At 36.4% G+C, this 23,019-nt stretch overlaps 1 protein-coding gene across 1 annotated transcript in view; it reads left to right on the top strand.

Annotated features, from left to right (window-relative positions):
- LOC122720445 (serine-rich adhesin for platelets-like) overlaps positions 1 to 8,342 on the top strand; it is a 52,281-nt gene extending 43,939 nt beyond the window's left edge. Inside the window, exons 10-18 of the mRNA XM_043947186.1 lie at positions 1,170 to 1,343; positions 1,480 to 1,560; positions 1,806 to 1,985; positions 2,103 to 2,672; positions 2,755 to 2,823; positions 4,005 to 4,797; positions 4,920 to 5,131; positions 5,566 to 5,886; positions 6,284 to 8,342. Of these exons, the coding sequence (XP_043803121.1) occupies positions 1,170 to 1,343; positions 1,480 to 1,560; positions 1,806 to 1,985; positions 2,103 to 2,672; positions 2,755 to 2,823; positions 4,005 to 4,797; positions 4,920 to 5,131; positions 5,566 to 5,886; positions 6,284 to 6,352 (2,469 nt within the window). The 3' untranslated portion in view covers positions 6,353 to 8,342. The remainder of the gene's footprint in view (positions 1 to 1,169; positions 1,344 to 1,479; positions 1,561 to 1,805; positions 1,986 to 2,102; positions 2,673 to 2,754; positions 2,824 to 4,004; positions 4,798 to 4,919; positions 5,132 to 5,565; positions 5,887 to 6,283) is intronic.
- The last annotated feature ends 14,677 nt before the right edge of the window (positions 8,343 to 23,019 follow it).

Raw genomic sequence — 23,019 nt, 5'->3', positions numbered from 1 at the left:
CTTCCTTAGAATTTCTAGTAATTCTTTTATTTTATTTTAGATTATTTTATTTTACTTTTCAATTTATTAATAGATGTATTATATTTTTGAATGTGTTTTTTTTTTAATCTCTCAATGTTAATGTAATTTTTATGTTCACAATGGCACATCTGTACTTGCTTCTTGTTTAACGCTTTGGTTTTGTTGAAGTAGATTTTTTGTAGTAGTGTACTAATTTTCCAACTTCGTGTTTATTAATTACATTATACAAATGTCTTGTTTTAAAATAATTCGTTTGATTCTGTTTTATCAAAAGAATTCGTCAAAAGAATTTATCAAATGCCTTTTCCAATGTATCTTGTTATTTTATTTCTTTTTTCTTTTTTTTTTTTTTTATTTTTGATAAGACCTTTTAATTTTTCAGAGTAAACAACATTATATTATAATTCTTCGTTGTATATTTGTAAATAATTTGTACATTATATATCGCATGTTTGTTTTTTTTTATGCACCGCGCACGGTTTAATGTTGAAACGCACTTAATGTTACAATAGTATCAAAAATATTATATATTTTATATCTCTTTTCGTCAATTCAAAATTACAATAAAAATCGAAAGTATCCATAACAGAGAAGGAAAAGAAAAAAGAATAGAAAATGAAATTAACACTTTTACAAATGGTATTCGATAAACTCTTCACTCTTATAGGATTAGGATTGCGAAAGTACCTCGTTTTCACTCGTCATTCATCCCCAATAATTAAATTACACGTGATCGAGCTTAGCGAAATATTGATCCATCGTTCCATTGATCCATTTATTTTATATCTTATTCGATACAACAATAAAATTATAATCCAATTATAAATATTTTTCACTTCAGAAATATAAATACCATTATTGCAAATTCTTATCTGATCCAAAATATGACGGCTTACTTCATCACAAAATATAATCCGTACCTTTTTTATCAAATTCTCCACAACAATTATATTCCATATAAATGAAAGAAAATATCTCTATCCACAAAACTTATCTGTTATCCAATACTTTAATTTTCAAAATATTTGAATAATTCAGAACGATCGATCAAACTTTCGCTATTGATCTCACGTATCATCTTCAGAGATACTGTAACTATAAGTTTAGAAACGTTTAAGAGATAACGTTTACGATTTCGCATTGTTTAGAGCAATGCCCTGCTGAATACGCAAATGGGGACAGCATCGGTGACGCCGATAGTAAGTACCGGTCGACCGCCGACCGTTTTGCAGGGCGGTCGTATCGTCCAAGATCGAGAGAGGGACGAGGCCACCAGGACGAAAGAGGCCGGAGGTCAACGCAGCTCCGTGTACATCGGACAGGTAAGAAAGGAAGAAAGACAGAACATGATTTACAACGACGCCGCGGCTGATTCTTTCAGCGCTGCAACATATCTCTGCAAAGGGGAAAAAAGTAAAAGGAAAGAAAAAAAAAAAAGAACAACGTCGAATGTTTCAGGACAAGTTCGTCAATTATTGGACCAATGGGGCTTCCACCACTAACCCACGCGCTCTCAGTGTGAATATAAATTCGGTAGCTGTAAGTTAAAACCAAAACGAAAGGAATTAACAACGACTTTCGAGTCTTTTCCTTGCTTGTTTTATCGAGGATATATTCATAGAAGGAATTTTTGAGATATTTTTTTTAAATATGTTAAAAAAATCGTAAAAGATAGACGTATCAATAATTATTAATTAGTTTTATTTTCTTTCGTTGTTTGTGAAGATGATTTGAAATTTATTTATTTCTTCTGTTTATTTCTTTCTGTTTGTTATGTTAATTAGAGTTCCGCAAATGTGGGTCCATCACCTTCGGTTCCATCATTTGATAATCTTTTGAATAATCAGCCAGGAAATCAAGTCACAGCCCCTCCTGGATTTCCATGGAGAGATCCTTTGGATCAAATCTTTGGTATTACTACCTCCTCGCCGGTTATAACCGCATCAGTAGCATCAAATACGTTGGTTTGTAATAAATTTCATCTTCTTGAGGATAAACTTAAAAATTTACGAAGCTTATTTATTATGCTTTGAAATTTCTTGAAATTTATTTTATAAATTCATTTTTTACTTCTTTCTCAGGAGGATACAATGGAATCGAATAATCCTGCCTTGCCACGTCCAATCAATCCATATGTCGAGGTTTTCACTCCATTTTCTAGCGTGATTGGTGTTCCAAGAGGCAACATAGGAACTATTCCACCACCGCCAGTAACAACACCTATTACATCAACGACTCCTATTTCTACTACTAGTAGCAGTACTACCACCACTACATTGCCACCAATGACAACAACCACAACCACAATGGCACCAACAACTACTACTAGTACAACTACAATGGCGCCAACTACAACAACTACAACTACAATGGCACCAACTACAACAACTACAACTACAATGGCACCAACTACAACAACTACAACTACGATGGCACCAACTACAACAACAACAACAACAACAACAACAACCACAATGGCATCGACGACAACTACGAGGGAACCAACAACTACAACAGTTGCATCTACTTCACAGCCTGCAACAACAACACAAACTTCTCAAACGAATGTACAAATGATGAATTTATTAAATCGGCCACAGCAAAATGCTTTTGGTACCTCGATCGATGATTTAGTTTTCTTGAATTCATTGGTGAGTACATCAGTTTTTTCGATTAATTATATTTAATAACATATTTACAGTTCAATAATCTATTATAATTTTTTTTGTATAGTTACAGAATGATTCACGGAGCAGCACTCAGAGAACACTCACCCAAGTCGAACAGCTCTTAGCAAATAAGGTAAGTAACAAATGCAATATTATTTCGACATTTTTACATTTTTCGCATCGTTTTCCGTATATCTAATAAATAGGCTTGACAAAAAAGAAAATAATCACAACAAAAAAAAGGTATAATCTTCGTCCGAATCATTTCTTTCGCATAAAATATAATGATACAGAATTAGAAGAAGCGGAATTATCATTGAACCAATAAACGCGATCCTCGCCAGAACAGTATACGCAATTATCGTTCGATCTACGGCGAGAAAATCGAGGAACGAGTCGCTATGCAAACGCTGTGCAACGCTATCCTTTCACTCCTTTGCACAACTGTGCAACGAACTGTACTTTGTTTCTAACGCGTTCGTGCCCCGATCCTCTTTTTCCTCCCTTTTCAACCGAATCTCCTTTCTCGCGTTCCCTCCGCTCCTATAATAAATAAAATCGCAATCGACTATGAGAAAATCGAACGCGAGAATAAAAATTCGTTAGATCTCGCGGATTATCTTTAGTCACGCCCTTCTTGGAAAGACGTAATGATGGATCTACGCCGATCGCAATCATATATACGATCGAACAGCAACGGTGAATGGACTGGAACAACCTTGCCAACGGCCTTCTCTATTCCGCGCAACAGTTGTCCGATATGTCATCTCTCGATAACGCCGTTGACCGTCGATGCGGAGCTTAACGCGCCGCAGATGGATGACATTAATATAACAGCAATAAAGGCTTTTATATCATCGTTTGTAAATAAAGCTATTAGCAGTAGACGCGGCATCTGTAAAATTAATCTTGCTTCGAAAGGAAGGATATATAAGATTAAGATTTTGTTTTCTTCTTCCGTTTTTGCGATTACTTGATTATTTCGCTGGATTTTGCAATTCAATATTTGATTGCAATGATGATACGAATTTTGAAAATTATAAATTTTTGTGGATCGAATAAGAGGGAAGTTATGCGATTTTCTTTTTCTTGATCGTTTGTATTAGGTTTTTTGTATGTAGGATTCACTTTAGATCGATCAATGGATGGATATAATATTAAATAAATAATAATAAATATTATAATAAAATACAATACAATACAATAAAAAAGGATAATATTAAAGGAATCCAAACAATTTTAGAATTAAAATATACAAGGTGTTTTAAGAAGAAACGTGTCTTATTTCTATTTTATTTTATACTGCATTTCCAGATCTTGTCTCTAGCATTGAACCAAGCAGGACAAGGATCAACTCGAGCGCCAAAAGCTATAAGTATTGAAAATGCTACGCCAAATTCAATTTTCGAATCCGCATCTACTTCGAGGCCAATAGTGATTGATTTGTCTCCATCATCGACCACTACAACAACCACGCGGAAGACTGCACAGACACAGAAATCAACCGGTCAAAAATCGATAATAAGTGGTTCGACACCCGAACAATTGACTTGGAAACCAGTTATAACCACGACCGGCAAAAAAGATGTGGAAACAAATACAGTTTCTGCATCGAGCACGGCCAAAATTACTCAGATAAGCACCACTAAAGCTCCTGTGACCATTAAATCAGTGACCACTCCTCGACCTAGGACCACCACCACCCAAGCGCCATTAGGCTTTGGCAGTCTTCTATGGCAGACTCTTTTCGGTGGAGGTTTATTCGCATCAACGACGACTCCTAAACCTGTGAAGGCTAAATCTGTAAAAACGGCGCCAAAATCCGTTAATATCACTCCAAAACCGATTCAAACTACGCAGAGATCAGAAACGATAACTGCTCCTTCCGCCACAACTCTGAAAACTGTGGACATTTCGAAAATTCAAGTGAGCAGTCCGAATTCGATCGTAGAGGATAAATCGGTGGCCTCGTCGATTCCAATATCTACAACGAAGAAACCATTGATCAATAATCCAAATCCTCGATTGCCTAACGTGGTGACGTCAACCTATTCTCCTGAAGAAGATGCAAAATTCTTGGTTGAGCTTCTGCGTGCTGTTGAACAAGGTGAGTTAAGTTTTAATTGAATATCTTGTGTAAAAAAATTGTTTAAACTCTGGAATTGCTGTAATTTTGAAATTTATTAGAACAATTGATCATTGTTATTATATCGTTCCGTTTTATTACAGATAATAAGGCTGGTTCCTCGAAGAAGACAAAGTTAACTCAAGATGATGAATCCTTCTTAAGAGCAATTTTGAACGGTCGAGGTTTAACAACAACAATGCCATCATCGACGACAGAAATCAGTAACGCTGCTTTGTTGGCGGCTTTGTTAAAGGCCCAAGGAATAGAACCATCGACTCCGGCCACTAATATCAGGGAACAATTGCAATTGGCGGTGAGTTTCATCAATGAAATACTTCTTATATTTTTAAACGTAACAGAATATCGTCATTAAATAAGAAAATCAATTACTAATTATAAGTAAATATCAAATTATTTATTGTTTGAATTTTTCAATAAGATTCAAAAAAGATTTTCGAATTAAAATGGAATTCTGAAATAAAATTTTCAACGATCAATTAAAAACTCAAAATTCTAAAGGTTTGATCGAAAAATCAAATTATTCAACTAACTCGAATCCCAATAAAAATCAAAGTCGCAAAAAGAAAAAAAAAAGAAAAAATAAATTTAACGATGTAATATAATTCTCCAACAAATTGGAGAATTTCGAGGCTCGAGGCGAATACTTTAATCGAATCGCAAGGGCGAAGCGCGAGGCAACAAAGAGCGAGGCGCGATGAAAGAAAATAATTGCTCGTCTTGTAACAGGGCCTTGGGCAGAGTGTCACCTCTGCTCCGACCGAGTCCACAGCGGCCAAGTCGGCGACAATTACGACAAGGCCGGCATCGAGTGGTGCAACCCGACCTACCGACACCACGAAAAAGACGGTGACACCGAGACCAACCTCGGCACCAAGGATACGCACAACAACCTGGTCGCCGAGCTCCACGTATCCACCATCCCTCTTCAGCTCCTTCTCCAATTACGGTACCCCGGTACAGTCGCCCGGTGGAGGCGATAATTCTGGAAATAGCGCGTTATTCGGTGCTACCAGAGCGTTCAGCCAATTTCTCGGTGCAGCGATAAGCGTAAGTTGTATATCTATTGTGGTTATTAAAATTAAAATCTTGATTTTTCTATTTTTTTCTAATTTTTTATTGGTTTGCTTGGTGGATGGACAATAGAGGAAGAGACGGGATATATAAAATTGAATTGTGATTATTATTACATGTAGAGGAATTAGAAAATGAATATTTATGAAATTGATTCTTTTGGTTAGAAAAATTATTAGAATTATTAATTAATATTGGTTACTTGTTTTCATAATTACTAGAAGATATACAGATACTTTTGACAAAATTAAATAGTGGGTTTTATTCAGATAGAAATGTATTTGTAATATTATATTCTTGCTTGAGTTTTAGTTCAAAAATTTCAATTGTTTTCTTATATAAATAATGCAGTATTTCCCTCTTTGTGTTTCAGGGAGCTGCTCAACAATTGCAATCGCTTGTCAGAAACGGCACCAGAATTGTATCCGAAGTGATGGGATAAAGATGATGGAATGGAAAAATTACAAACAGTCTATGGAATGAAAGAAATTAATTCGCAAAAATCTATCAAAATTTAGAATGATACAACAAATGTGATAATTTAGAACGATTTATAGTTTTACTTTGAAAAGTGGAATGATACTTTGGATAAGTATTCACTGTCAACTTACAGAGGTATTTTTAGGAAATATTATCGGCAGATTAAGTATTTGCTTGGAAATTCATCGAGTTTTATCCTGTTATTACTTATAATTATTGTTGATGAATATTTTAATTTAATCAATCTAGCTAATAGCGGGCATGATAAATATTAACTGTGACTTAATATTAATTCTTAAAACACGGAGTTATCTCGCACTATTTCAGTTTCAAAGAAATTTTTAATATTCCCTAAAAACAAAAACATTTATTTAAATAATCATAGAAACGCAAATAAACGAAAACATTCGAAATAGAATCTCGAAGGATTATATCCAAATTTTATCATTAATTTTTATACTCGTAATTTCTCTCATTCGCAAAAATTTATTCTCAAAAATTCACTCGATTAAAATTCTTCCTCCAACGAGAGTCGAGCAACGATCTCAAAACGCTCCGTGTTTTAAGCGTGGATACTATCTATCGTCAAAGAGACTTCCTCTGCATCGACGAGAAAAATCAACACTCGAGAATCCTCGGATCTGCGACGCGAGTACCGTCTCGACGCCTTGCGAACGTTTCATGGGGGTAAAAGCCGTACGACTTCCCCCTCGTTCTCGACGGCTGCCTCTTTGAGACATTCGTAACGTTCGTCGCAATTAAGGTAATTAATCGGGAGGGGGGGACGACGCGCCTCGTCACGACTCGCGAGACAGTGACGATCCGCGGCGTCCCACGTGTGAAACGCGGATCGATTTGCGGGGCCCACCCACAAAGATCGACTTAACCACGACCTCGTCGACGATACTGCTTAAGAGAAAGAAGAAGAAGAAGAAGAAGAAAAAGAATAACAAGAGGAAAAAGAAGAAGAAGAAGAGGAAAAAGAAGAAGAAGAAGAAGAAGAAGAAGAAGGTGGTAACTTAAACGTATATACATATCTGAATGGGAGCGAGCATATGAGAAAGAATGCGTGCACGTGTGTGTATATGTGTATAAAAGAAAGAGAAAAAGTGATAGGGAATGTAGAAGAGAGAATATGACGTGAGTATATGCCACAGTGGCTCGCATTAATGTTTTGAGATCATGATATGATGGAGATTATTGCTCTAATATATTCGTTTATTACAATGTTATCGAGTTGATAACAAATTATAATCTGTAGAAATACATTTAATGCAGAATAAGCGATAAATTGAATAACGAGGATAGATGATATCATAAAAATATTCAAAAATATTCAATCAGCAAATTACATTACATATTTTTAAAAATATATTAACATAGATTAAATATTATTGAAGAATTAATTCAACTCGATATTATTACAAACAAATATATATGCGGAGCAATATTTATTCGCAAAGTATCCAAACGAATTCGAGCCACTATATGGAGAAGCGTGAAAGGAGCAATGATACGTAGAATTCGCGAGCACCTTTCGCCGTTCTGATGCGGTGCGGTTCCTTTTTTTTTTTTTTTTTCCTTCCCCTCCTTTTTTACACGATAAAGCTGGAAACGTGTGCACGGTGCACGATCCTTGAGTCTTGTTTGTCTTTCGTTCGTATGTTTGGTAGCTCGTATGTGGTAATGGTGAGTAATAAGCTTGGTTATTTAACGATCGTGTTAAGGGTTGAAATGTTGACGGGTATTCCCCTATCGGACATTTATCGACGCTGCGTATCCCGTTGCCAGGATGTCGCCGTACTTATTGATTTTTATCGCGAAAAAAAAATAAATAATTTCGATCGGTCGTAGAGGTTAGGTGGGATTCCAATTTTCCCGAGATCCGTCTTTGTTTTCCGGCTTTTAGGTGTGTAGGTGTAATCGATAATCGTAGGGCTCACGATTTTGCGTTTGCGTTTGTATAAATGGATATGATTATAATAAACGTTTCGGGAAACGTAGACGTAGATTTCTTTCAAAATCCAGAATCATTATCACCTTCCTTTTACTAAAATACTGGGGAGAGAAAATTTTTTTATTCTATATCGACACGTGCATGCAATAGACGCGGGTAAATCGTAGATGGAGATGTTATTTGTTTGTTTTTAATTATAGTTTAAACGTAGCGTAGGATTTTTGGATTCAATGTATGATAGATAAAAGGGTTGAAATATCTCGTTACCTTGTTGATTCGATCGAAAATTGTTTCACGAGAAATATATCATATTGGTGAAAAAAAATCTATCAATCCTCCTTATTCCTTATGATTCCAAAAATATATCGAGTTATAAATATTTGAAATGTTATTATGTATTATTTTTACCTCTACTAGTTTCGACTCAGTGANAGGTGTAATCGATAATCGTAGGGCTCACGATTTTGCGTTTGCGTTTGTATAAATGGATATGATTATAATAAACGTTTCGGGAAACGTAGACGTAGATTTCTTTCAAAATCCAGAATCATTATCACCTTCCTTTTACTAAAATACTGGGGAGAGAAAATTTTTTTATTCTATATCGACACGTGCATGCAATAGACGCGGGTAAATCGTAGATGGAGATGTTATTTGTTTGTTTTTAATTATAGTTTAAACGTAGCGTAGGATTTTTGGATTCAATGTATGATAGATAAAAGGGTTGAAATATCTCGTTACCTTGTTGATTCGATCAAAAATTGTTTCACGAGAAATATATCATATTGGTGAAAAAAATCTATCAATCCTCCTTATTCTTTATGATTCCAAAAATATATCGAGTTATAAATATTTGAAATGTTATTACGTATTATTTTTACTTCTAGTTTCGACTCAGTGAATTTGTTCAAGTATTACGATTATAAAGCTCCCACCTCCGAAAGATCAAAATTATACCATGTATTATACATATTTTGTTGAGGTTAGGTTTATATTAAATTTAGTTAGTCATAGATGATTAAAATCGATAAGATATCCAGATCTCCTCTATAATTATTATTATTATTATTATTTTTATAATTTATGAAAAAAATTTCCTTCGAAATGCACGATACATTGGATAGGGAACTTAGTCACTAAACATCTACGTCATTGCTATCGTTCCCAACAACTTATGACGCATGTTCGCGGCCATTTTTTTCTCACCGCAGTCGTTTTATACTTGTCACTCCAGATCGGAACAGAAATTATTATTCAAAATAGCTCCAGATACAACGTCCGCCATCGAGGCATAATCAGAGTGTGAAGATAAACTTGTTTCGCTAGTACGATTAGCTAACTTGCACAATACACGATTTTAATTGTCAAGAGCGATTAACCAACAAGTTAAAGTTATTCGATTATAACTTTGTGTTTTTCATCTCTTGAGATGAGGAAAAAGTGAAAATAAAGAGAAAAAAAAATAGGAGAGAAAAAAGAAGGAAAGGAAAGGAACTTTTCTTTCTCCGTTTCTTTTTTCCACGCCTCGTATTCCCCCTTCTTTGGCAAGAAGAACATCAAGAGACGGTCTGGAATATTAATCACACGCTATGACGTATTTAAGAGTCATTAGGGACAGTTGACTAGATAGGATGAAGTGAAAAAGTAGAAAATACTTTCCTCTCCCTCGCGTAAATAATCCTTTCGAGCTAGATACGATATAATTTAAGGAAATATTTATAAGAATATTTTATTAATATTGCACGATTAACTTAAAACGAAATGCAAAATGAATAGAAAAATGAATTAAAATTCTTTTCTCGTAGAATCGTGATCATCTGTTCTGCTCGATCATAACATAATTTTATTCATTATTCGTGTTCGTTATAATTTTATTACGTGCAAATGTTTTCTCATCTATCATCATAGGTGTACATATAATGAAGCGATTATTAAGAAATTAGCGATTTAATTTTTAGGTTAATGGAATAGAAAAAAAAAAAAACATTTAACGTTTAAACGTTTCGGGCGATGAATCATTATTATTTTTAAAGAATTGATCGCATTCGAATAAGCTATATAAAATAATTACGATTCTAAAGAAAGACATCGTTGAATTTTATGCAGAAATTCTTTTAATGAGTAATCGTTTCTATTTTTCGATCAGTTTTGATTTAATAAGTCGTACGATCGTTGAGATATTATGGTTCATAAATTCTTTATTAAATTATCCATTAAAAAAAAAAAAAAAAAACACTCTGATTTCACTTTTGATAAATTAGTCGCTTATTATAAGTTTTTTTTCTTCGATATCTTTAGTATTCTTTATTTATATAATTGGAATGAAAATAATTTAACTTAGTGGCTGTTAAGAGGAATTAATCGTAAGAATAATCAGACTTTAAATGCAGTGCATCCTTCTTTACTTGTACCATTTGGAGTTCATAACGTACGATGTTGCATTCCAAGATAAATGTGGTATTCGTATAACGTTACTATCGTTATACAGTTAAGTCTCGCTCGTAAGTGCTTGATTGTTCGATGCGAATTTAATAGTATATTCAACACGAACGATGTTTGATATTTACAAAGTATCGCGTTCTAACGTTTAATTTTCTATAAATTTGTTCTTCATCCACGCTTATTTATTCTCCCTAACTACTTTAAATACTTTATTTAATCCTTGAATCCTTTTATCCGAAAAATTTTCCGCGGATAATTTTAATTTTTCGAAACTTTGAAAAGGAAAATTTATAAATTCGTCGTCGATACAATTTAATGCTCCGTTCGGGACGGACTCTTAATATCGATCGAATTAAAAAAAAAATGTTAAAAATATCGAAGAAAAAATATTACAATTGTAAATAGGACGAAAATGACTCGCAAAATTATATTTTCCACGGAAATTATATAAAAAAATTCCGGATAATAAACAATGTAGTTAATCAAACGATGATTATTGAGCACGTAATAACCGATCGTCTGATAATACAATCTTTATAAATACTTAATGAACTATTCCAACTTGTGTAAGGAATAATTATGCATCGATAAATTATTATCTTAATATATATTGTATATCGAGGAACGACAATTACCATATTTTAACTGCGGAATAATCCGTTCGATAACAAGGAGACCGTTCAATTCACACGTTAAATCTTCGCTCTTTCAATCGAATTTATAAATCACCTATAAATTCAATTCCAATATTTTTTCACTTTCTATTATCGCATCTTTCTTTCTCTTATGCTTCCAAAAAAAGACACTGCTCCCATATCCGATTACCGTTTCGCAATTATATCACCATCAATAGCGTACGGAATCGAATAAACAACTGAAACCAAATCTACTATTATTCTGTCGAAAAATTCGATTCTTTCGAAGTAAGTACACGTTCCATGATTTATATATCACATCGATCGAACGACATTCCTTCCAAGCAACGATCGAATTTCCTTTTACGCAATTTCATTTACCTTTCCCATTTTTCAGAACTCGAAATTGAATTTCTCTGACTACTTGTCCCGCTCAGCCATCGTCCAACCGATTCCAAGGCGGTCGAGGACAAAAGTTCTCGACACTCAAATATACAAAATTTCAATTCTCGATCAGCTTGAAAATCTTTCGAAAAGGAATTTATAAGCAACAAGAGAATACTCACAATACACGAATCGTTCGATGCCACTCGATACTCGGCCAATTTAAATAAATTAACGAAGTATCCTGGACCAGGTTGAAGCAACGACACCGCAACGAGAAGGAGAGAGCCGGGAGGGAACGAGAGGATCTTTTTCGAAGACGAGGAGGTTGAACGCATCGTAACATTGGAACACCCACGCGTGCTTCGCGAATTCTTTTTTCCTACCCTCGCCGATAATTACAGTACTAATGGCAGTCGTCGGGAATGCGGGATGCGTACCGATCCGCGTACGTGTACGGATGCCAAGAGCATCGATACACGCGTCATCCAGTCCTCGAGGCTGCCTCTCGATATTTAATTTATCGGTCGAATCTGCAAGTAGACGCGACGTTATCGCGGCTGGCTCGATTCCACGATCGATGAAGGGCTTAGATAGGATCCAAATCTTCGAAGATGAAGAGCCTCTTACCTCGGGATTTCCCGATGTCTCGTATCGAGGGAAGAAGATTTATTTTCGTCAGATTTTGCGCTCTCCACGCGGCGCTGTCATTGCGGTGCCGCCGCCTCGCTATTGTTGCCATGCCTGATCGTCCCGTGTTCTACACGATGCTCATAGCGAGCCTATATCCCCCACACTTTGCTACGTATTTGTTCTCCTCGTTAAGGGGTGGAACGAGTGGAAATAATTTATGGGTATATCGGGGATCGAATAATTCATTTCGTCGAGGAGGGCATAGGGGAGGGTAAAAATTGATCGATCGTTTATAGCGATACGTTGTTGATCCGAGAGAATTCGTGGTAATATCGTAGGTTTTCATCGAGAGAATGATTTTAAGTTTCTTGTTTAATAGATAGATAAAGGGATATAATAATTGTTATAGTGTCGAGAAACGAACTTTTGTCAGAATCTTTTTTAAATTTTATTAATCAAATTCTCTCTCTTCGTCAAACGCATCAAAAAATTATCATTTTTCGCATTACGCGCGAATCGATCGATCGATCGGGATCAGCGGGAGGATGAAAGTAGTAGGCCCCTCTGGCTAATCAAAGCCGAGAGGAGCGAAGTCGTCCATCAGCGGGCAAGAAGCGATTTATCGTTTCATTGATTGGGAGGAGGGGGAAGGGGGAAGGTTTTCGCGAAAGTTGCCGATCGTTCGTGGCGGGCGCGATGAACGAGGAGGAGACGGAACGAGCGGAGGCCGTGTAATTGCGATTCGATTCCTCACGTGTGCGCAATCGAGCCGCGCATTGTCGCTGTTGCGACACCGATCTATCGTGGGAATAAGAAACGCCGATTTCTTTCAACCAACGATTCCAGAGATGACAGGCTGTGACTCAGATCCCCCCTAACCCTCCTCCCCTCCCTCCTCCCCCACCATGTATTGCCACATATTTTCTATGATTCAGCGCGGAAAGGATTCGGTGCGCACACGGCCAACCGCAAATTGGCTCGCCGATCCGTCCGATCGGCGGATAATTAAGGACGTCCTTGCTCGTATATATTTATCCTATCTCGTGGTCGAGATCGATCGCTATAATTCCGTATGGATCGAGTTGGCTCGGAGAGGGTATCACCGGTTTCTTGCCCGATGCTCGACGCGATATACGATGATACGATAAATTGCAACTTCACCGTTTCGAGTGTTATTACTTTCGTATCGTGCAACGTGGATCGTGAAACGATTTTTCTCCCTTTTCTCTCTCTCTCTCTCTCGAAGAAGCTCGGAATTCGAACGTAAGCTCGAGAATATATGAAACAGTAAAATAGGGTATCCCTTTTTATTTTTTTTTTTTTTTATCGATCGATCGAAGAATCGATCTCGAGTCGAAGAAGTTGAATAGACGAGGCGGGATATCAGGGAGGGTATTTGGAAAACGAGTCAATCGAGACGAGCCCCGCGCGTTATAACCCCTTAAGCTCTCTCGAGGAGGGGGAGAGGAGAGGGGGCGCAAGAGAGGCGTCGGTCTCTTCCCTCGAAAGGTTTCACCGAAAGGCGAGAAAGAGGAGCGAAGGAGGAGAGGAGAGCTAAAGAAGGTGGCGAGGAAAGACGGCGGCTTGGCCGAGGGGGTGAAGGAGAGGAGGGGACGGGGGTTGGTGGGAGTAATGCAGGAGCAAAAGGCAGAAAACACCGGTAGGCAGTTTTGTAGCTGTTTTTATCAGCTTCTGGGCATCGGGGGTTCAGGCTCGACGATGCCAGGACGCATCTTGGGGGGTTCGTGTGGGAACGTACGTCTCTTTAGCGTACCACCTCCGCCCCTCCCCCTCCCACTCTTCCTTCTTTTTATCCTCGTTCGTTCTCGCATCCCTCCTCCTCTCTCGCATCCCGACTCCGCTCCGGGCTTCCTTCGCTTGGCTTTCCTTTTTCCTCCGCTCGCCGACTCCGCTCCGGCGACTTGTTCCTCTCCCGTTCGTCTTGCCCGCCCCTCCTCCTCCCTCTCCCCCTCCTCCGTCCTACCTCTGCTGCCTCGGGTACCAAGGGTCATCGAGGTCACCCTCCACGGTGCACTCGGCTACGTGGTGTGCCCTATATTTACGCACGGTAAGAGCACCCTGAAGAGGAGGAGGTGGTCGCTCCTTCTCTTCCTTCTCTTTCGCCCCTCTCCCGCTCTTTCTCTCCTCCTCGTTGTTTCCAGACCCCTCTCCCCCTCCCCTCCTTCTCTTCTCTTCTCTTCTCTGCTTCTTACAGTTCTCTCCTCCTATCTTTTTTCTCCACCCCCTGCTCAGGTTGCTCTTCAATAAGCGCCGATCGCCTTAAGATCGGCTCACAACAATCATTTCGATGCTTCGTTCGCGAGCTCGATGCGATCGAACGTTTGCTCCATTCGAAGGAAAGATTTATCCGAGGATTTTCTGTCAACGAGACAGAATTTCTCCTTTGCGAGGGAAACGAAGAATTTTCAAAGTTCTTGTGATTATTCGTAAATAATGGCGAATTCGAATTCGATATTGAATATCATCATCATGTCGAAAGAGAGGTTCTAAAAGGGTTATTGGAACGGTTGTCGGGGTGCGAAATGAGATTGGGATGTTTAATGGGGGTCCATTAATGTCGCGTTAGCCTTTAGCCCACTATTACATCAGTTATTATATTTAGCTTTCGAAGATGCACGATAAATCATTGGTAATTTAATGTTAACGTAATAACGGGAAGATTGAGGCAGGTTCTTTCTTATGCCTCGCATTCTGACACTGAATGCTCATTAAGAAACTCATAACTCGAGGAGCTGTGTGCGAGTGGCAGTGACTCATGCGGATAGACATGTTAAAAGATTGTTCCAACGTTCTATGTTATTGCCTTCGCTTACGAATCATAACTCTTTCGATATTAAGAGCTCCTGAATTCATTCTGCAAAAAAAAAAAAAAAACTAACTCCTCCTTTATTTCGTTTTTCCACTCGTGTCTTAAGATTTTCTTCTTCTTCTTCTTCTTCTTCTTTTTTCCATCGTAGGACAGATAATTGCCCCTTGCAGAAAACGAACTCGATCTTCCATCGAGGTTAATCGTTCGATTCTTGAAAAAAATATTGTAAGATTGAAATTAAGAAATTTTCCGGTATAGATGAACAGCTTTTTTTTTCTCTCGTTAATAACAGAAACTCGTGAAACGAAACAAGGATAAATATATTTAAACAGCAATCATAAATTTTTACGTTAAATTAAGAGATTTACGGAGTGTGAAGTGGACCAATTAGACTTTTCTTTCTCTAATTTAATTCTCATTAACGAAATAAGCGCAACATTGATTGAAGAACATTGAACATGAATTCCAATTTAAAAAAAAAAAAAAAAAGAAATGTAGCGCATCAATTTCTCTTCCCCATATCTTAAAGCTAAGAAATTTTCGTCAAGAACAACATATTTTTCTCTTCCCTAAAAAGAGAAAAAAAGAAAAAAGGAAAGAAAACACAAAGATTATTCGCAGAGACAGCTTAACACTTCCCTTCCATAAATCAAGATGTTCACTATAGAATATTAATTTATAATAACGAAGCATCGATCCGTGGAGAGAATCGCATTCTGAAAGGTTGCGACAGTGCCTACTACGGGTAAAGGTTACGAATACGAAATTGCAATGCCGTCGTCGTGTCGTAACCTTTTCTCGAACACCGTGCACAGGGATATACACGCGGGATAATGGGCTGGTATTATCCGTTTGAATTGTAATTACCTTGCCACGGCCTCCACGCCTATGCTCAATACCATTTTTCGACCTGTTGCCTTGTCTTTCACGATTTTATCTAACGAAACCCGTGCCCGTTTCGCCATTGATCTGCGTCATCGCGCGCAGGTGCGAAACCTCTTATAACTTTCGATGCCGTTTCGCGTCATCGAAACGAGACACCTCGTTCCACCTCGTTCCACCACATCGCGAAATCGTTTCCTTAGGAAACGTTCCTCTCTTACAGGCAGAGCGTAAACCTTAAGATGAAGGGAGGGGAGGGGGGAGGGGAGTGGTGGATAAGAACACGTAAACGCCTAATGAACCGCGCGAAAAAGCGAATACGCTGGGCGTAACAAGGCGTCTGGCTTGTTAATTAGCCGCTTAAGAGAAGCTTAGACGATCATTGCAATATTATCCAGCTTGTGGATGGTTGTTAACCGCGGCTATTAAAAGAAGATATAACGCTTAGGTGAAAGGGAATGGTCTTTTGTGCGAGGCGCGATTACGAGGTGGTGGCAAAAACGCGATGCGGCTATCCGATTGTGGGATGATTATTTTATACGTTATTTTATATTTACGATCGAAAATTTTATTATCCTACGATGGTATAATTATTTATCTCTTCGATTGAAACGGTACGTATTATATAACGTGTGAAAAGTGAACTCTTTGTCAATATTTGTTCACTATATTTAATTTTTCCAGGTTTTAAACAATTTTAAAAATCGATAATTCATCCAGGTACAATTTATAGAATAAATAATGGAACATCCTATCCACCCTTTGCGTAATCGGATATCGTCGAGAGGAATTTTTCGCAATTTATCGTCTCTTCTAAATCCTTGTAAATTTCAACTATGAGTTTTATTATTATAATATATTAAAATATATTAAAATTTTTTAGGGAAGAGAACAATGAATAATTGATTAGGTTCATTCAGGAAAATGATTATTGATCGAGTCAACGTGGTATCGTGTTTTTCTTGTTGGACGGATGTGTACGGTGCCTAAAGATGCTCCGGAGACCTCATGCAAGATACCACGGGGTGGTCGCAATACGCGAACGTTACGAAGATGCGGGACGATGAAAAATCTCTGGTATCTGAGGCGAAGATCCCTCGAACAATGGGATATCTTCGGGACCGACTCGGTTACGGTGGACAATTATTGCTCGATTGCCGGAAGATAATGTTTCATCGTGGATGAAATAATGATTTTCTTTCGGCCGGACGAAAACATGTGAAAATTCCACGATAATGGCGGCCGTAAATTATTTCTGTCCTCGGTTGTACCGATGGCATCAACGATAATTGGATACCACGGTATATCCAGGGGATGGCCGGGGCACGATAAATTTTGAAGAAAGGAAAAGTGATCTGGTTCACTTTCCTCTGTTCACCCGCTCACCGGCTCGAGCTTACGTACGATAATGTATCGGCATCGCAGTTTTGTTTTACGACTCTTGCCACGCGAGACCATTTAATCGAATGGTCACAAGTTGAATCGCATTATGAGACGAGATGTGTAAAGGATCCGTCTTTATTTATCGTTGAAAGATTTCTCTATTTGATTCTTGAATACTTTCGACGATACTTTTTATCATTTAATGAACGATATATTATCGTTTATTACGAATATATTTCAAACTTATCAATTATAAATTGAAAAAAATTAATATTTATCTATATTTATTATTAATAGACCAATTATTGGATAGATCAACTTTTCCAATTTTCGATACATTTTAAATAATTGGTTAGTTATATAATTGATATTTTTACAAAATTATCAAATATTTGATCGTCTTCAATAACGGTAGCGATGAAGTTAGCCCGCTTCGTTAGCCATATTTCTAACTTATCCGCGCTTTTTTCTTTTGTCTCCAAAAAAAAAAAAAAAGAAAGAAAAAGAAAAAGGGGGATAGAAACGTGTGCTCGACGTCAGCTTGCACCGCATATCCGCCACGAATGTCGCAGATTGCGAAAAAGACGTACGTGCCCTTGTACTTGGCTCAGCCGCATACGAGCCGCAGTTCTTTTCTTACCGACATAAATCCTCCTCCTTTTTTTATTTTCTCGTGCTTTCTCACAGCTGAACGACGTTAACGCTGCGAACAACGACGTCACTGCCGCAAGTCGAACGCTTTTATTTTCCGCTCGCCTCTGCGATTCTCACACGATCCTCTCTCTCTCTCTCTCTTTCTCTCTCTCTCTCTCTCTCTCTCTCTTTCTCTCTTCTCGAGAAACCGGGGTGAATAAAACAGGCCGGGAGACAGGCAAAATTGTTTTCACCGAATCAAGCTCCCCCGATTTCCGTCCCAGTGACGCAATTCCGTTTATCCAATCAGATGAACGATAAGATGATAGAAAGTAGGATATGAAGGAGAGGAACAGATGCAGTTTTTGCAATGAGCGATACATTTACTTGATGATACGTAGTACAGTCATCCGGGAAAGTCTTGGTTAATAAAAAGGAAATTTTTTAATTGTGTATGTTGCATAATTTTTGTGTAAAGTAATAACGATAATACAGCGGTTTATTGTCGTATTTCTGATAGAAGAACGTGATGATTTTGCAGTGAAATGTTAAAGAATTTTATATTGATAAAACTGGCCTGTTTGTAAGATGTATGAAAAGAGAGATTTTTAAGTGTAAATTGAATTTTTTTATGGATTCAAGCATGATTTCCTGTGTGCCATTTATTATTCACATAATGATAAGAAAATAAAATAAAACGAGCACGATGAGTGAAAGGAGGATGATGAGCAAAGTTTGTTTAGGATATAGTATTTCAAACGTGAATTCTTTCTTCTTTTATTCTTATATTCTGAATTTCGTGTCAATTCTATCGAATAGTAGAATCCTTGAGTAGTTTCAATTATTCATATCCATATTAATTATCACTTTACAATTATAATTTCATTTTAAATAAACAAAATTCTTCGAAAACAATTACAAGTGAAATTTGATTCATCATCAATCAGGTATTGAGGGAAAGTAATGCGACATTGTTAAAAATATAACCGAAACGGTTGAGAGACATGTGTAAACAGATATCTTACGTGTCATAATTTGCATCGATGAACGTAAATCGATTTTTTCCAAATGAAAATGAATTAATTTCCCAGCCGGATACTGGATCGGCTTTCGCAACGGGGAAAGACCGATTCAAGCACAGCCACGTAAACTGCGTGCTTGAATGGTAAACCTGATCGTTAGCCCGTGAACGGTTCTACAATAACGTTTAAAGTGTTTTTATTAGGTAATAAGACCTATTGAAATCGATAGATCAACAGGGCAGTAAAATTTATCATCTCGTACGTATCTCCTATATTTGCATAAGAATTTTTTTTGCTCGATCAGAGTGGAGAGTTCCGTTGTATAATCGGCATCAATGGATATCATTCTACTCTCTTGTAATCAATTAAAAATTATCGTGTCCTGTCGATTGATAGAATTTATCGTCCCTGAATTATCTTAAATTTGATCTACTAATCGCGAGTACTACCTTGAATATTAATTCGAGTTTCTGGAATTATACGGATATAAAAACCGAGCGCTGAAATTTTAATATAAGCCGTAGATTAAATCTTTAAATCTTCGTTATTGACCGTGATTTATCGAAATTTAATTAGCCTTTTTTTTTTTTTTTTTTTTGCGTGGAAATATTTATTACATGAATATCGACTATGAAATTCCGAATATAGTAACGTTATTGAACTTGAATCGAGTATTTTCCATAATCGATCACGATTATTTCTAATTTTTTTGTTGAATTGAAATTGTTTTTCGCTTGTCGTAATTATGTTAAAAGAATAGGAAGACTGAAAAGTATAGCAATTCAAAGAGAGCTATAGACAATAGAGCTGGTTGTCAGTGTTTTATCTGTTTCGTGTAGGCGCTTGGCATTCTAATAGTAACACAGCCAACGTTCTTATTTATAGTACATTGAAGATTTCTTCTGACAAAAAAATTTCATCTGATATTGATAATATTGCTCGCATTATTAAATGAATAATCTTTATTCTTTAAAAGAAAAATAATAATATTAAACTATTGAGAAATATGTTTAATGAAAAACTTATTACTTTTGCTGAGCTCTCTCAAATGATTAACCAAGCATTTTATTTATCTAAATGTGATTCATTGGATGAAATGTCAGAATGATTCTGATGAAACTTGAAACCCTGTGAATAGAAAAAAAAAAAGAGAAAGGAGGGAGGGAGAATGAAATTTACATTTTTATTTAATTTCTTGAGCAAACTTTCATTCTATCTATACGGGGAAAACACAAATTTGTGACGCATATAGGCGCAAAAACTGATTGTTACCACGTAATTGATCGTTTCCTGTAATCAACGTTACATTATCAACTATATAATTAAAATTTAATTTATATTTTTTTGCGATAGAGAAATTAACTCATTTTTTTTCCTCTCTCTTTTTCTCTCTCTTACGAATAAAAACGTGATTTATAATTTATAATTTCCGTTTTTTTTTTTTTTTTTTTTTTTCTAATAAATAACTGTTTCTTATATTTACGCTCAGTTGAAAACTTTTTTTTTCTTCTTCCACTACCGGATTAGTCATGTATCGCATGTACTGTAAATGTATGTTGGCACGTGTCTTTGCTTCTGTTGCAAACATTTAAAGAATCCTGAGCATTTATTATTTTGCAGAAGCTTGTGTATGTAGAATAATGAAAAACGATGATGTCGTGATTCTTATCTTGTAAAATAATTTTTCACGACATTCGCCACGTTTCAAGTTTTCTCATTTTTTTAGATTTATCATTTTCTCGTCACGATGATATTAATTTTGATACAAAATTGGTTTATTTTACACCAATTTTACATTTTATTTATTAAATAACTAAATAAAGGATAAGATATTGGATAATTATCTTTGCTGCTACGATTAATCGTCCAATAAAAATTCTTTATCGTAAGATAAACAGTAATATCAGCAATAGAGATTGCTTTTTGATGAAACAATTATTCTTGAAAAATAAATTTTTAAGATATTATACATAAATAAAATAATTTTATTTACTATATTATATTTTATACAAATAAAAAATCACTAACACATAATCAACATCGTACAAAAAATAGAAAATTATTAAAGCAAAAAAATAATTCTTTTTCAAATTTTGTTTCGTCATCAAGTTGTAAAATTCTTCAAAATAATATCTATCCTCCGAATACGTACATCTTTTCGAGCATAATCACACTTTGAATATAATCTCGATCATTAATTCACGAGTATCGTGTTATCCCAAGCATCGTACAATTTAAACGATCGATTATAAACGAGGCGTAATTTCCGGTACTTCGCAGACAGTTTAATCTCTCAAAAGTTTTACGTCAGAGCAGGAAAAGTCTGGCCTGGAATCCGTTTCACAATCCTTGGTAGCGGCGCCATCGTCCCGCATCGCCATAAGTCAGAAAGGGCCATTGTGTCCACTTTTCCTCTATAAAGCGTGTCGCGGATCTAATCGCCGACTAATCGCCCACGCAAATACCTGCGTGCTCTCGCGCGAATCGTTAGAGTGCATAGAGTGCAAGGAGCGTGTATACCGGGATATTTACCATTGGATCAAGGTTGGTAGCGGATTCTGCGCTTCGTCCCGAGTGAAAAGAAACTGCCGCAACAAAGCTTTTCATCGGTTATTTTCGATTCTTACGATATCATCTTTCTCTTGTACTTAAAATGGTTGCAAATCGCTTCTTTATCGTAAGAAATGCACACGATACAATAATATAATTACTCATTTTGTTATTTAATTACGATAATAATTTGATGTTTCTTTTTTTGGTCTTTAGACACTTGGAAATATATATTTTCAGAATAAAGTAATATGGATAGTGAAACTTTTAAGGAAAAGTGGGAGTGAAATTAAATTTTTAAATGTAAAAATTATAAAAATTGGGAATTTATTATATAAGAATTTTTTAGAAAATCCTGATACTTGAAAAAATTTTAATCTAATTTAATTTATTTTGATTAAAATTTTATCAAAATTAAATATAAAATAAAATTATTTATTAATATAATTTTATGGTGAATATGAAGGTTATAAATTTATTGTAAGTACTCGTCATTTATATATAAATTCAAATATTTCTTTTTTTTTTTTTCAAAGTAGGTTAAAACGTAATAAGTTTTCTTGTTTTACAAATAATTAAATTAGACACTCTTCATCGTTACTTTTAATTACAAATCGTTAAGCAAATTGTACAGTGATCGTATCATCGGTAAAAACGAAGTACGTTTTGCGCATGCGCATGAATCTTTAGTAGGTCGCGTCAACGGCTTGAACGAACATGTCCCGCGTCGCTCGTTCAGTCATATAAAAGTAACTCGAGATATATCACGCGTATAAATTCCCATAATCGACTAAAAAGTGCCTTCACCTTCACCTTTAATTCGTGTCATTATCATAAAACGTAAGAGTCGTTGAAAAGTTTCAAAATTGAGTGATTCGTGATTTGACACAACCTCTAAACACATGAATGTGCCAAGTGAATGTACCGTATATATTCCTTTCTCGAAGTTGTCACGTTGAAGACTGATAGACAAATTCCTCGAAAGAATGGGATATCGACGGAAAAAAAGAGGTAACTTTTAAAGATAATCATTCGAATAATTCATAGAAATATATCGGCTACGTAGAGGGTATCAGTGCACAAGGATTGTCAAAAGTTTTACGAGGAAAGCGCGCGAGAGAGGTGTGCGCGCGCACGATAGTAGGTCGAATCGCGTTCGACGAAGTTCGGCTATATTCGGATACGTTCGGTACGCTCGAATTCGAAGTTCGTTCGCGGCGACCGCGCGCTCGCTGTTCGCTCAGTCAGTCAGTCGCACGCGGCATACGAAGGCCTCGA

Source organism: Apis laboriosa, unplaced genomic scaffold, assembly GCF_014066325.1.
Source record: "Apis laboriosa isolate Shangri-la unplaced genomic scaffold, ASM1406632v1 scaffold12_cov154, whole genome shotgun sequence".
NCBI lineage: Eukaryota > Metazoa > Arthropoda > Insecta > Hymenoptera > Apidae > Apis > Apis laboriosa.
This window is presented reverse-complemented; position numbering and strand designations above follow the sequence as displayed.